This window comes from Peromyscus leucopus, chromosome 10, assembly GCF_004664715.2.
Source record: "Peromyscus leucopus breed LL Stock chromosome 10, UCI_PerLeu_2.1, whole genome shotgun sequence".
Taxonomy (NCBI): Eukaryota; Metazoa; Chordata; class Mammalia; order Rodentia; family Cricetidae; genus Peromyscus; species Peromyscus leucopus.
Window position 1 is genome coordinate 63,774,923 of NC_051071.1, and position 14,378 is coordinate 63,789,300.

At 44.7% G+C, this 14,378-nt stretch overlaps 2 protein-coding genes across 9 annotated transcripts in view; one reads left to right on the forward strand and one right to left on the reverse strand.

Annotated features, from left to right (window-relative positions):
* The window catches only part of Cracd (capping protein inhibiting regulator of actin dynamics), a 226,483-nt gene extending 217,712 nt beyond the window's left edge, over nt 1-8,771 (forward strand). For all 3 annotated transcript variants that reach the window (XM_028855995.2, XM_028856136.2, XM_028856063.2), the window contains 3 exons: nt 1,254-1,444; nt 2,639-2,801; nt 5,933-8,771. In XM_028855995.2, coding sequence (XP_028711828.1) covers nt 1,254-1,444; nt 2,639-2,801; nt 5,933-6,093 — 515 coding nt within the window. In that variant the 3' untranslated portion in view covers nt 6,094-8,771. The remainder of the gene's footprint in view (nt 1-1,253; nt 1,445-2,638; nt 2,802-5,932) is intronic.
* A 3,508-nt stretch (nt 8,772-12,279) lies between these two features.
* Nucleotides 12,280-14,378, reverse strand: part of Aasdh (aminoadipate-semialdehyde dehydrogenase) — a 28,807-nt gene continuing 26,708 nt past the window's right edge. For 4 of the 6 annotated variants that reach the window (XM_028855825.2, XM_028855753.2, XM_028855701.2 and 1 more), the window contains 2 exons: nt 13,791-13,922; nt 12,280-12,884 (listed from right to left, as the gene is read on the reverse strand). In XM_028855825.2, the coding sequence (XP_028711658.1) occupies nt 12,489-12,884; nt 13,791-13,922 (528 nt within the window). In that variant the 3' untranslated portion in view covers nt 12,280-12,488. Of the gene's footprint in view, nt 12,885-13,790; nt 13,979-14,378 lie in introns of those variants that run through there. The other 2 variants (XM_037209113.1, XM_037209114.1) reach the window with 2 other exon arrangements.

Below are 14,378 nucleotides of genomic sequence, written 5' to 3' on the forward strand. Positions count from 1 at the left end.
GGCAACGTACCTAGAGTGATGCTAGAGTAAAGACACATGTTTCAGACACTGGCCTCCCCTTGGAGTGGACTCAGTTGTTTATAACTAGAACTGACCCTATATCTTGCTTCTAAGAGCACTTCTCTCAGAACTTGGGTTCCCCTTTCTTTACTGTGTCCTCGTTGTGCCAAAGCCTGGTCAATGAACATCTGTCCCGTGAGTTTCGTCCCTGGCCATATCTTCTCTTTGACTGTGGTTGACGTATGCTGGAATCTACAGTTCTCCATCTCTATAAAAGGAAAAGCAGAACATGCCCCATTTGGGCTTAAATTCCTGATTCCAGGTTGTTTTCTCCTGTTTGGTCTTTCTCTTCATCCCGGAATGTAATACAAAGCCATCTGTCTGAGTGTCCTGGTGGTAAGATTCTGGGTGTAAACTTCTATCACATTTCTAAGGAACGGGGCTATAGTAAGCCCTTTTCTTTTGAGACAGTTAATAATCCAATACAGTTTTCTCTGAAAGTATGTGATTTTTACTTAAGGGAAAAGAAAGTCGACGTTTGCCTTGTAGGTAAAAATAATAATTACACTTCTCTTTTTTAAAGTGTTTAGTATAGGCCAAATACTATTCTAAACAAATACTATTCTAAAAGAGATTCTAAAGGATCTCTTTGCATTTAAAATTTTGTTTATTGAGACAAGGTCTTGCTATATAGCCCAGGGTGGCCTTGAACTCATGATCCTTGGACATGATACTTGTTTAGTATAGACCAACTTTTCAAATGTAGGCAACTGTTCACAGTCATGGGGTTCTCACTCTATTCCTGGAAGCCTTGTCCTCAGCAGCTGTCTCAAGTATACAGCACCACTGGTTTTTTTGTTGTTGTTGTTGTTGTTTGTTTGTTTGCTTTTGTTCTCCAAACACTGGGGTTCCGTATACAGTATTGTTTGAGAAGAGTGCTTCCTTCCGTTGCTAAAAACAAATCTCACCAAAGCAGGGAACCACGTACTACCTGGGTCTCCTGCAAACATGTTTTTTTTTTTTTTTTATCACATTGGAGATCTTATTTTCTTGTAAAGTAGGTTCCACTTCTAGAGAAGAAAAATGCCCGTTTTCCTGTTAGTCAAAGATGTTACCTCCCACCCACTGGAATCTCTTGGGCGCGAGCATCGATGCCAGAAGACTATCAGTAATTATTTCACAGTCTTAGTAGGGGATGAGAAGCCAAGTCAACTGCTGATCACGGTGAACGTCATCTTTTTTTCCCTCCATAGAGAAACCTGTGCTTCAGAGCAGGCACTCTCTAGACGGCTCCAAATTAGCAGAGAAAGTTGAAACTGCTCAGCCGCTGTGGATAACGTTGGCGCTGCAGAAGCAAAAGGGGTTTCGTGAGCAGCAGGTAACCCGAGAGGAGAGGAAGCAGGCCCGGGAGGCCAAACAGGCCGAGAAGCTCTCCAAAGACACTGTGAGTAGCCAGTGTTGCCACCCTGTGCCTAGCTCGCTCCTGAGTCATGGGATATATTTTAAAGATGCCAACTGGAGGGGCTGTTTAGAAAGGGCAGCGAAGTGAGTAAATTGACCACCTTTAAATCAGGGGAAGCGTTTTCCAGCATCATCTGTTAAATTTCATTTGGTTTTACTAGGCTTCTAGGTGAATTCTTTGGCCGAACCTAAAATGTCTGTTTTTACCGCAGCAACTCACACGCGATGGTTACAGTAGTGCCCCTGCCCACCGATCTGAGGTTTCACTTTCCCTGGTTTCAATGACTTGAGGGTCAACCATGATCTAGAAATAGGAAGTGGAAAGTTCCAGGAGTAGCAATTCATAGGTTGGGATTGCCATTTCATGTGACGAAATCTCTTATTCTACTCCATGAGGCATGAATACTCTTTGTCCGGTGTATCTACACCGTATAAGCCAACCACCAGGCAATCTCCTGATGGCCATTTTGGTTGTCAGATCCACTGTCACAGGGTTCCAGTGTCTATGTTCATCCTGTTTTACCTAAGAATGCTGGGTGGTGGTGGTGCACGCCTTTAATCCCAGCACTTGGGAGGCAGAGCCAGGCGGATCTCTGTGAGTTCGAGGCCAGCCTGGTCTACAGAGTGAGTTCCAGGAAAGGCACAAAGCTACACAGGGAAACCCTGTCTCGGGAAAAAAAAAAAAAAAGAATGTCACCAAGGTGTGATTGTAATGATACTGGAGATTAACATGCCAAGAAACTGTAAAGTACTTCCTGAGGTGAAAGCTCTTGACTTACTAAGGAAAGAAAAAGAATCACAAGCCGAAGTGATTGAAATCTAAGGTAAGGATGAAACAGACCAATCAGGGGTCGCTCTGTCCCTGGTCTTAGACATCCGACAGGAACTTAGACTGTGTCCGTCTTGGAGAAGGGAAACTGCAATAATATGTGGGAGATATGGAAGTAAATTTGTGCAGTGGGCGGAGTGTATCAGGAGCCTTGTTCCATGACCTAACTTTAGGATCATCTTGATGGGGCTCTTCCTGGAAAGTAACTTCCCATCCTGGGTACATGGCCCCGAGCCCTCACTGGAGGCCTGGCTTGAACGCACTGCTCACAGGTGCAGCCCAGCCCCTCGCTGGGGCGCTGAGAGGTCATGCTCTGAAGACATGCTTTCCCTGTCATTCCCAATGCAGGCCAGTGTCAGCCCACAGCCTGGAAGCAGCCGAGTAAGCAGAGCTGGTTCCCTGCACAAGTCCGCCACTCCGTCAGAAGAGAAAAAGCCCGAAACGGCGGTGTCCAGGCTCCAGCGCAGAGAACAGCTGAAAAAAGCCAACACTCTTCCCACATCCGTGACAGGTAGAGAGCAGGTCCATCACTGTTGGCCTGTAGTCCATCCCTGTTGGCCTGTAGTCCATCACTGTTGGCCTGTAGTCCATCCCTGTTGGCCTGTAGTCCATCACTGTCTTCCCTGAGAGCATCTTTGTTTTCCACTGTGGAGTGACTTGGCACAGCATCTTAGACATCACAGGGCACAGGCTGTCAAGAGCCAGTTGTAAGCTCTGGTGCTGATGCCGACCGCAGGGATTCCCCAGCTGCTCTCGGTGGAGAGACAGTAAAACGCCTTTAGAGTCATCTCCTTGGGGGTTGTGGCCTTTACTGTCTTCCATGGTGGAAATACTTCAACTTTGGCTAATTTGAAGCTCCTAATATGACAGACACCAACTGGCTTGCCCTGGTTTCTGAACATGTAACAGTACAATGTGAGTCATCACCAGTACCTCCCTGCCTATCATCCAGTTTTATTATCTATCATCTATCTATCCGTCTGTCTATCTATCATCTACCATTTATTTATCTGTCTACCATCTGTCTGTCTGTCTTTCTATCATCTTATCTATTTGCTACAGCAAGGAATAGCATATGCCAGAACATCAAACAGAGAAAGAGATGAGTATAATAAAATTGGGGAAGGCAAGGTGTAAAGTTTAGGTAAACTGGAGTGAGCCTGGCCTTGGAAGCAGACCCCAGGGGCCTGTCATCCAACATGACGAAGTCGAGATAAGCATGTGGAAGCCGCCTCCGGCCCTCTGTGTGGAGGTTGGAAGCGGAAGCTGCCCCCCTGTCCTGACAGATGCTGCGGCCTCTCCGCTGATGGGATTCCAAGAGGAGGTCTCTGATTGGCTGACTTTCCAGAGACCGCGTCCTCAGCACCGTGTCCTTGGCGTCAGTTAACAACAGCTATTTGTTCACAGCACATGAAAGATGTGAAAACTAAACTGGCCCAGTAGTTGCCAACTCTTTCCTCGCTACATGTCACTGGAAGATGGGCAGTTCTGAGTTCCATGTACTCCCAGGGACTAACAGGGCATCCGCTTCTCCACGGGGCTGTGTTGCTCCCAGAGGGCATGGGCTGTCCTGGTCCATTTTCAGACAGAATACCCGGAGATGGGGAACTTACCGAGCTGGGAGGGCCCTGTGCTACTTCATCTCAGGTGGGAGAGCAGATGGACAAGTGTGTACACAGGGAGAGACAGAGAAAGCAGGTGAGCTCCCGCCGCAGTGTGAGGAAGTCATGAGTCTGCTTGTGAGGGCTGCCCCCAACACCCAAGCACACACCACTAGGCTTCCGCCTCCCAACACTGAAGAATGCAGTGCCTCCACACTAGAGAACTGGCGTTCCTGCGTGTGAACACTGGGGAGATAGTGCAAACCGGAGCTCTAAGCCGCAGCCCCAGCCTCGCCTGTGCCTTGGCCGCCTGCTCCCCGAGGTCTGGAGATGCGGACGTGTTAAAAAAGGTTTCTCTACTTAGTGGTGGAATAGCAGTGCTTATATACCAGAACTACCTTAGAACACTGATCTCTAGGACCTCTAAGTATTCTTTCATTTGCTCTTACGTTGAGGGTTCTAAATGTTAGACTGAGACTGAGAGCTTTTTTGTTGTTGGTTTTTTGTTTTGTTTTGTTTTTCTTTTTTTTAAAGATTTATTTATTATGTATGCAGTGTTCTGCCTGCAGGCCAGAAGAGGGCACCAGATCTCATTACAGATGGTTGGGAGGCACCATGTGGTTGCTGGGAATTGAACCCAGGTCCTCTGGAAGAGCAGCCAGTGCTCTTAACCTCTGAGCCATCTCTCCAGCCCTGTTTTGTTTTTCATAATAAAGTGGAAGCTGCAAGGCCCAAGAGGTCATTCCTTTCTCTGGCCAATTGGAAGTATACCAGGATTATCACACCTTATAACAGCGCTAGCTTAATAGAGCAAGTGTCTGTCTTCACGTTCAGTTAGTATGCCGAGTTCTAGAAGCATATATGCTGACCACATCCCTGGGCACTGAAGGTGTGAACCCCCTGAACCTCTTTCAGGGAGTCCCCTCACAGAAGCCTAGCACTCTAGTGAAGAAAGCAGGATAGTCAGGCCTGACAGCCTGCAACTTTTATCCCTTGGGAGCCTGAGTCAGGAGGATTACCAGGAGTTTGAGGCCAGCCTTAGCTACAGTGGTCTCAAAAAAAAAAAAAAAAAAAAAAAAAAAAAGATGGGGACAAAGGGAATTACTAGACAAGACATTACCAGTCATAAGAACTGGCAATGGCTTCCCCTTGGGTCTGTGGTAGAGAAGCTAGGAAACACTTTGTGGAGGAGGTAGCTTGCTATTAACCTCACCACCCTTCCAGGCCCCGTGGTTCACACTGTCATCTCAGCACTTGGGAGGCTGAGGCAGGAAGACCAGGAGTTCGGGGCTGGAGAAGTTCCAAGGCATGCACTCTCACGCCTGGCTTGAATTTCTTACCTCTAAATAAGTCAAAATCTTGTTCTGGAGAGGAGACCACCTGGGAAATGTTTGCTAATGGGTACAACATTTCAGAGAAGTTTAGTGGTAGGTGCCTTTAATTCCAGAACTCAGGAGGCAGAGGCAGGTGGATCTCTGTGAGTTTGAGGCCAGCCTGGTCTAGAGAGTGAGTTCCAGGAAAGCCAGGACTCTGACGCAAAGAAACCCTGTCTCAAAAAAATCAAGAAAGAAAGAAAGAAAGAAAGAAAGAAGAAAGAAAGAAAGAAAGAAAGAAAGAAAGAAAGAAAGAAAGAAAGAAAGAAAGAAAGAAAGAAGAAAGAAAGAAAGAAAGAAAGAAAGAAAGAAAGAAAGAAAGAAAGAAAGAAAGAAAGAAAGAAAGAAAGAAAGAAAAGAAAATCTGTTGTGTAACACAGTGAGCATAGCTAACAGACCTACTGGATTCTTAAGGTCCTGAGAGTAGATTTTAAATGTTCTTACGTAATTTTGTGAACAACAATTAGCTAGATTTAGCTGTTCAGGTGTGTGTGTGTGTGTGTGTGTGTGTGTGTGTGTGTGTGTGTGTGTGTGTGTGTGTGTGTGTGTGTGTGTGAGAGAGAGAGAGAACAGCATTCCATGTACAGTAAGTATATGTAATTCTATTAATTAAAATGTTTGTTTTTGTGTGGTTCTGACTATTTCTCTTTTTCTTCAAAACAACGCAGTGGAGATCTCAGACTCGGCGCCCCCAGCCCCGCTGGTAAAAGAGGTCACCAAGAGATTCTCCACCCCAGACGCTGCCCCTGCATCTACAGAACCTGCCTGGCTGGCTTTGGCCAAAAGAAAAGCAAAGGCCTGGAGCGACTGCCCGCAAATCATTAAGTAAACAGTGACTCCTCCCCAGTTCCGAGGCCAGCCGTTGGCTCTTCTCTTGCCCTTTTTATTTATTTATTTTTTATATGAGGTACAGAAACCAAGCTAGGGAAAAGAAGCATGTTTTATAGGCTCTAAAATAATGTTCAGACACTGCACTGGTGGTGGTCATTGTAAAGAGTGTGTATTTGCACAACCCTGGGTCCTGGTGCCTTGAGCTCACCCTAGTTCTCAAGAGACAGTTTTGTCTGAGGGACCACATGAAGCAAAATCTGCAAATGAGAGCTCAGGAGAGCCTGCCATGCCCATCCATGGCCTTCTCACACATATGCACCCCCATGCACCATTTTAGAACATATCCTTTTGCCAATCTTTGTAAATTGTTTTTTGGTTCTCTACTCTTCTATCCCAAACGTTTATCCTGCCGTGTTTGCATATGTAACAGTGACATATGTTCACCTGTACATAAAACATGGTGTTACTCTCCTGAAGGCAGTAACTGGAAAATAAGGAAACGCTGGCTTCCAACTCTGTGCCTATGTCTGGTTTTCGTGAATTTTTCCCCACCCTAAAACCACAACATAGCAAATCCATTCATACTCACACTCCATGGTATGCCCTGTCATACCAGTACCCTTTTAAAGACACAGGGACCATTTGGCCTAGCTGGCTCCTAAGGAACACTTGTATTTAATTTGGTGAAGAAAAGGAAATTCTATGCCAGGGTTGTCCCTGAGAATCTCCATGTAGTATGGGGGCTCTTCAGCAGCCCAGGCATTCTGATAGAATCTAAACGTTAAGAACCTTGTGGTAGGACAACTCTGGTGTAATCTAGCTTTTCACACTGGGAAGAGAAGGCTTGTCCACGAGAAGATGCAAACGTGAGACAAGAAAATAAAACCATCACCCCAAACAGCCATCTCTGTAAGATAGTTTAGGTTGCTGGCAGTCCACGCCTCTGGAATTTCCCCTTGGCCTTTAGGGAAAATGAACAAGCCAAGATGTGTTGTAACCTATTTGTTCTAAGGACTTCCTTTATTGTACTTGAATACTTCAGAGTCGAATGTTCCAAAGCATTTAAAATTTAGAGCATTCACCTTGATACCTTTAAAAAAAAAAAAAAAAAAAGCATCTCAGAGTTTTACGTGGCCTTGTTATCATACACATGTGCATACAAAAAAGGGACTTGGCAGTTTCAAAGCCACATGTACTTAGGTTGGATTCTCTAGATTCGCTTTACATGACACTAGACATACCAGCAAATGCCTCCATACTGCTGGCACTCACTTCGTATTTCATGGTGTTGGCATATTTTCCTTTCACAGGGGCGGCTTCTTTGCCCAGTGCAGGGGGAATTGCGCCCCTTTTTTTCTCCCACACTGACACATTTGATAGCAGACGCCACTCCTTTTCCTCTGTGCTTACTCAATATGCAATGTGCTGTCGTTCTGTCTACGCTGCGGGATGACAGGGATGCTGTTTACCACATAGAAACCATTTTCTCTCTAGAAACAGTGGCTCAGCCTCAGAAGCAGCTGGCATGTGTGGTCAAGTGGAAGGCTGTACTGTTGCAAGTTGGATTTAGTGTTGTAGATACTGGACCTTCCGACTGTTAAGAATCAATGGAACTTTCCTTGTTGTCGTTACTACTACTGTAAGCAACGAATACCCCACTGCACGTTTCCCACACTGGTGTTCATTTCTAAATTTTATGTGTAGACAGTTGTTAGTTCAATGATTTCCTCACTGATATAATAACACTTTTGAAAGGGAATCTTCTACCCAAAGCCCTAGAATTATAGTGCCACAGTGATTTTTCCAAACCAACTTCTTCCACCCTCTCAGCTTTGGCCAGCACACAGTCCTGGCAGTGAACAGGTACAGAAATAAGACGGCTAAGAAAGAACAGAGCTGGGCATGGTGGTGCACACACCTTCTACCCTAGCATTTGGGAGACAGAGGCAGGTGGATCTCTGTGTGTTCAAGGCCGGCCTGGTCTACATAATGAGTTCCAGGCCAGCCAAGGCTACATAGTGGAGACCCTGTCTCAGAACAAGCAAATTAAAGAACGCCTAGTAGATGCGTCGATACGGACTCGATACCATGAGCCCACACACAGTACACGACACAGCTTAGTTAAAGAGCCCCACCACTTTCTTTAAAGGAGAGTCTACTGAGGAAAGGGCCGCCATCGTTCTTGCTAACAAGTGCATCTTTTACATTTCATGTACAAGTCACCCAGACCTGCACTAAATACCAATGAAGTGTTACTCTGCTTCAGTTGTTGCACTTTTCTGAGCAACACACTATGGGGAAGTTCTGTGAAAACAAAAAGTTCGACTTTTTTTTAAATGAATGACTGCTATATTAAATATACAAGCTTTTTTTTTTTTAGTTTAAACACACTTCTTATGGTAAGGTTATAGATGATTAACCTCTGTTCATAGACTTATATATGGAAGTAGAGTCTTTTGTTTACTTTAAAAATGTTTCAAGTGCAATTGTTTATTATCAAACCTGATTGATTACCATTAAATTCTCGTTTTAGCTGGTTATCTACAAATGTATGGTCTGTAGCCACCGTCCCTTCCTGTGATGTTTAGTTTGCTTATTTTAAAGCAGCAACATTAGCTACAAGTGTCTTGCAATATTTTTACCAACAATAAAACTAAGTAGATACTTAATAAAAAATTCCTTAGTGTGATTTTAATATTATTTTGAGATTTTGGTTGTATACAGTTTGAATGTAAAAAGAAAATGTCCATTATTTAAGGGAAAAGACCTTTCAATAAAATACTGACGAGACCTTTGGCACTGATGAAATGTCCTTACTAAGCTGAAGTTCTGACTGATTTCAAGCGCTATCTATGAGCAGTTTCTTATTTACAGAGTTTTGGATGAACAAGAAAATTTTCAAGTTGTTTCTAATGCGACTTTATTTTTCCCATCCTTGTTTGGTTTTCCTCTTTGCTCTTTTGGGGGCCTGCCAGCCAGCTCCCAAATAAATCACACATGGAGGCTTATTCTTACCAATGCCTGGCTTTAGCTTGGCTTGTTTCTAGCCAGCTTTTCTTAATTTTAAATTATCCCGTCTACCTTTTACACCTGGGCTTTTTCCTTTTCTGACTTCTGTAACCTTACTTTCACTCTTACTCCATGGCTGGCTGTGTGGCTGTGTAGCTGGGTGGCTACCCCTGAAGTTCTCCTCCTTCCTCTCTTGTTCCTCCTCCTTTTCTCCCAGATTTCTCCTTCTATTTCTTCTCTCTGCCTGCCAGCCCCATCTATCCTTTCTCCTGCCTCACCTTTGGCCGTTCAGTTCTTCATTATACTATCAGATGTTTTAGGCACAGTAACACAGCTTCACGGAGTTTAACAAATGCTACATAAACAAAAGTAACACACCTTAAAATAATATTCCCCAACATGCCCCAATATACCCAGTGGACGAATATATGAACAAGGCCAAATGCTTTTCTCAATTCCAGACAGGAAGTAAGTGATCTGAGTCTCAGATAAAATGATCTTGCAGTCTCCTTACTGTAGGCCACAGCTCAGCAGCATCAGCCTCAGCTGACGGCCAGCTACCACAGGGCTACACCTGGACCCTCTGAGCATCTGACCTGCAAAGACAGCTTGGTGAAAAACTGTGAGGTTGCCTTGGGCTGCAAAGCAAGAATGACAAATGCCTAAAGTCACTGTATTATCAAGTCGAAACTGTGTGTGTGTGTGCGTGCGTGCGTGTGTGTGTGTGTGTGTGTGTGTGTGTGTGTGTGTGTGCATAACATGGGCATTTTTGCCCACTTAAAAATAATAAATAAGGGCGGTGGTGGTGCATGCCTTTAGTCCCAGCACTCAGGAGGCAGAGTCAGGCAGATTTCTGTGAGTTCGAGGCCAGCCTGGGCTACCAAGTGAGTTCCAGGAAAGGCGCAAAGCTACACAGAGAAACTCTGTCTTGGAAAAAAAAAAAAAAAAAACCTAAATAAAGACCTAGGTTATAGTTCAACGATAGAGTGCTTGCCTAGCAGGAACAAAGCCCTGGGTTCAAGTCCCAGCAATGTACATACATGTTCCCTCCCTCTCTCTCTGTTTCAAAATAAGGAACCTAAGTTGATAAATAAATCCTACCTGGGCTGGAGAGATGGCGCAGAGGTTAAGAGCACCGACTGCTCTTCCAGAGGTCCTGAGTTCAATTCCCAGCACCCACATGGTGGCTCACAACCATCTGTAATGAGATCTGGCGCCCTCTTTCGTATACATAATAAATAAATAAATCTTAAAAAAATTATAAATTAAAAATAAATAAATAAATAAATAAATCCTACCTTTAAAAACTTTTAGCTCAGTCTACAGAGATGGTTCATTGGTTAAGAGTTCTTGCCTTATACAGAGGACTCAGGCTCAGTTCCTAGCATCTACATGGTGGCTCACTCCAGCTACAGAGGTTCCCATGTATTCTGGTCTCTGGAGGGAATGCACACACATGGTACACTTACATACATTCAGGCAAAACACAAAAGATAAAAATCTTCTTTAAATTTCAGTATAAATAGTAAATGATGTAGTCTGTTTACAACTCACAAAATATATTCTGATCCTTTCTTTTCCACAGAGATCTTTAAATGCCTGGAAACTCACAAAACTACCTTAGTGAATTAGGGTTCTCTAAGGAAACAACTGATTAATATATTCAGCTAGGTGGAGAGAGAGAAAAGAAGGGTTATTTATCTCCTTCTTGTGACATGTACAGCCTAATATGATGGCTCCAGAGAACCAACTGATGTCCATCAAAGAGATCCAAGACCATGAGGGTGTGGAGACTGGGAAGTGCCACCATGTGTTGTTCACACACTAGAGACCTGTAGAACCTGTGGTACAGTTCAATTCAGATAAAGGCCAGAGGCCTCAAGACCAGGGAGCTAATGATTTAACCTGCAGGCCTGAGAAGCAAGGAGATACAATTGCTGCTGCTGAGTCTCTTCCCAGACCAGGAGCTCTGGTGTCCAGGGGCATGAAAACGTGGCGAGGCTTGCTAAAGAAGACAGTCGTCCCGTCCCCCCCTTCTTCTATCCAGGCACTCACTGTTGACTTCAAATGCTAACCGGCTCATAAATAGCCTCACATCCACACCAGGAACCAGCTGTCTTTGTTCACTTTGACCATGACTGAATCTCACAAACTGACAATAACAAATAAAGGTTTATTTAACTCTCAGTTCTGGAATCTGAGGAGTTCAAGGACCAGTGGCCACGTCCCTTACTGACAGAGACCTTCTGCAGAGTCCTAACCAAGGTGAAGCTGGGTATCACATGGCAAAGCAGAGCACACTGGCCTGGTCTCTCCTCTTACAAAGTTCCAGTTCCTCAGGGTCAGCAGCATCCTCCCTGCAACACACACACACACACACACACACACACACACACACACACACACACACACATGCACACGGACCCATGTAATCTTAATCATTGCTCCAAGGTGCCACCCCTAAGTACCATAGTGGAATTATGTTCCCATCTTCTTAATTCCACACAGCAGTGGGGGTGTTTTGATGGAGATCTTTCAAACCAGAGCAGCATCCTTTTGACCAATTTAAAAAAAAAATGTTTCCAAAACATACAGTTAACCATCTGTCCTAGTTAGGATTACTATTGCTGTGATGAAACACCATGACCAAAAGCAAGTTAGGGAGGGAAGTGTTTACTTGGCTTACTTCCCCATCACAGTCCATCACTGAATCACTCAAAGAAGTCAGGACAGGAACTCAAACAGGGCAGGAACCTGGAGGCAGGAACTGATGCAGAGGCCATGGAGGGTGCTGCTTACTGGCTTGCTCTTCGTGGTTTGATCAACCTGCTAAAGAAGCCAGAAACACCAGCCCAGGGGATGGTACCACCACCAATCATTAATTAAGAAAATGTTCTACAGGTTTGCTTACAGCCCTATCTTATGGAGGCATTTTTCTCAGTTGAGGTTCAAGTTGACATAAAACTAGCCAGCACACCACCACACATAATTAAAAGTGCTACAAAATACACCAGGTGTGGGCTGGCGAGATGGCTCAGCGGTTAAAAGCATTGGCAGCTCTTCCAGAGGTCCTGAGTTCAATTCCTAGCAACAACATGGTGGCTCACAACCATCTGTAATGTGATCTGATGCCCTCTTCTGGCCTGCAGGCATACATGCAGATAGAACATCTATATAAAATAAATAAATCTTAAAAGTTTATTAAAAAAATACAGCAGTTATTTTGTCCTCTTCCTAGAAGCTCCTGATGCTTCCATAGGAAATAAACATGGCTGCTCTCTATTGAAATACAGCAAATTCCTTATCCAAAATAAAATCTTTAATATAAAACCATCCACGTAGATTTATAATATTTCCATCTCACACATATATACTTATAAGGACTTATTGATTACTTTTATCACCACAGAGTAAGTCCAGACAGTAAATGTAATTATTTCTGCACCCAATAATAAGCATCGACTCCCAGACCACAGGAGAAGAGAAGACCTCCCCAGGGAGCTCATACACACTTCGAAGCTTTCCACTCTGAGACTCAAGGATCCAGAGTTTCCCATCAGTAGATGCAGCTGCCAGCAGAGTTTCGCTGCTACTGTTCTGCTTGCTGAAAGCGAAGGGTGTGGCGTACACCCTCGCTGTGGTCTCAAATTTCCACCGGAGGTGACCTTCCATGCTACAGCAGTAGAGGAAGCGATCGTGGGAACCAAAAAACAGTTCTTGTTCTGATGCGGAGATACACGGTGAAGAAAAGACTGGTCCTCCGGCAGAGAAGCACCAAACCTTTAAGGGAGAAGAGGAGCAACAATCAGTCATTCGTCCAGTTGCAACACGTTAAGTCTGACAGGGTTTCTTCACACAGCGGAAGAAGTAAGATGGAGACAACAGAGGGACTCCATATACCAAAAACAATGCCTGCTTCTGGGAAGTAGCATCCTCACACTAGACTGGTCCAGTGGTAAAAACCAGGACAAGACACACTACAACATGATAACATTATTACAATTAATGTTGAGTAGACTTGAGAATTACTACTGGTAAATTCAGAGACACCGTGTTTAAAGAAAAAAAAAATCACATTACGTCTTCAATGTGTGTTATTAAAAACAATCTTGGACAGGGGGTGATACTTGGCCTTGGTTCCAAATCCAGCTCTAGGAAAAAGGAAAAAGGAGAAAAAAGTCTAACTCAAGTTTTCCAAGCAAAGCGAGGAGGAGCTGGACTGAAAAGAGTTTAAGTGTAAATATTTAGAGCTTTAAGCAAAAATCTGTGCATTGCCTGGTGGCGCACGCCTTTAATCACAGCACTCGAGAGGCAGAGGCAGGAGGATCTCAGTTCTAGGACAGCCTGGGCTACAGTGAGCTCCAAGAGAGCAGGTGAGACCCTGTATCAAAAGAAAAACTTTAAATTATATATATATATATATATATATATATATATATATATATAGGTGTGTGTGTGTACACACATATGTATGGTAGACAGTGAATGAGGAAGACTTATCAACCTCAGACCTACACACCTAAACAGAGAGAGAGAGACAGAGACAGAGAGAGAGAAGGGGAAGGAGGGAAAGACCCATCAACAAGGGCTGGGAATGTACTCCAGAACACAACAGTCGCTGATCCCCGGCTTCAGCCTCCAGCTGCGGTGGGCTGGCTACACACAGAGCTGACTAGATCATCGCACCTGCTCTCCCGCGTGAGTGAAGCAGAGCAGGCTTCCGTCCACACAGCTGATGCAGACGTACCGCTGGCAACACCGAGCGGAGGAGAAGAGTGGCTTTCCACAGGAATGCTTCCAAACCACACTCCCAGCAGCCTGTCCCAGTGGCCAAAGCGATGACAGCGTCACAAGTCATTTCACTAATCAAGTACCTTTAAATCAAGTACCATCTTAAGTCACATTCATTCATTCAATCACTATGTGCGTGCGTGCATGCGTGCGTGCGTGCGTGCGTGCGTGCGTGCGTGTGTGTGTGTGTGTGTGTGTGTGTGTAGATGCCACAGGGCACAAATAGAGGCTGCAGGACAACTTGTGTGAATTGATTCTCTCCTATCCTGTGGGAAGGAGCTTGAACTCCCGCTGTCAGCCTCGGCAGCAAGTGCCTTTCCCTGCAGAGCCGTTTCACAACAAACTAGAAGTCTTCAGGGCTAGAGATGAGCAGCAGTGGTGGTCCACGGACACTGTGGATGAGGCTGGCACACGCACAGTCAGAAAACCAGCGCTGCTTAGAAGAGGGAGGGCCAGATGACTGTCAGCCCAGAACATAGAACA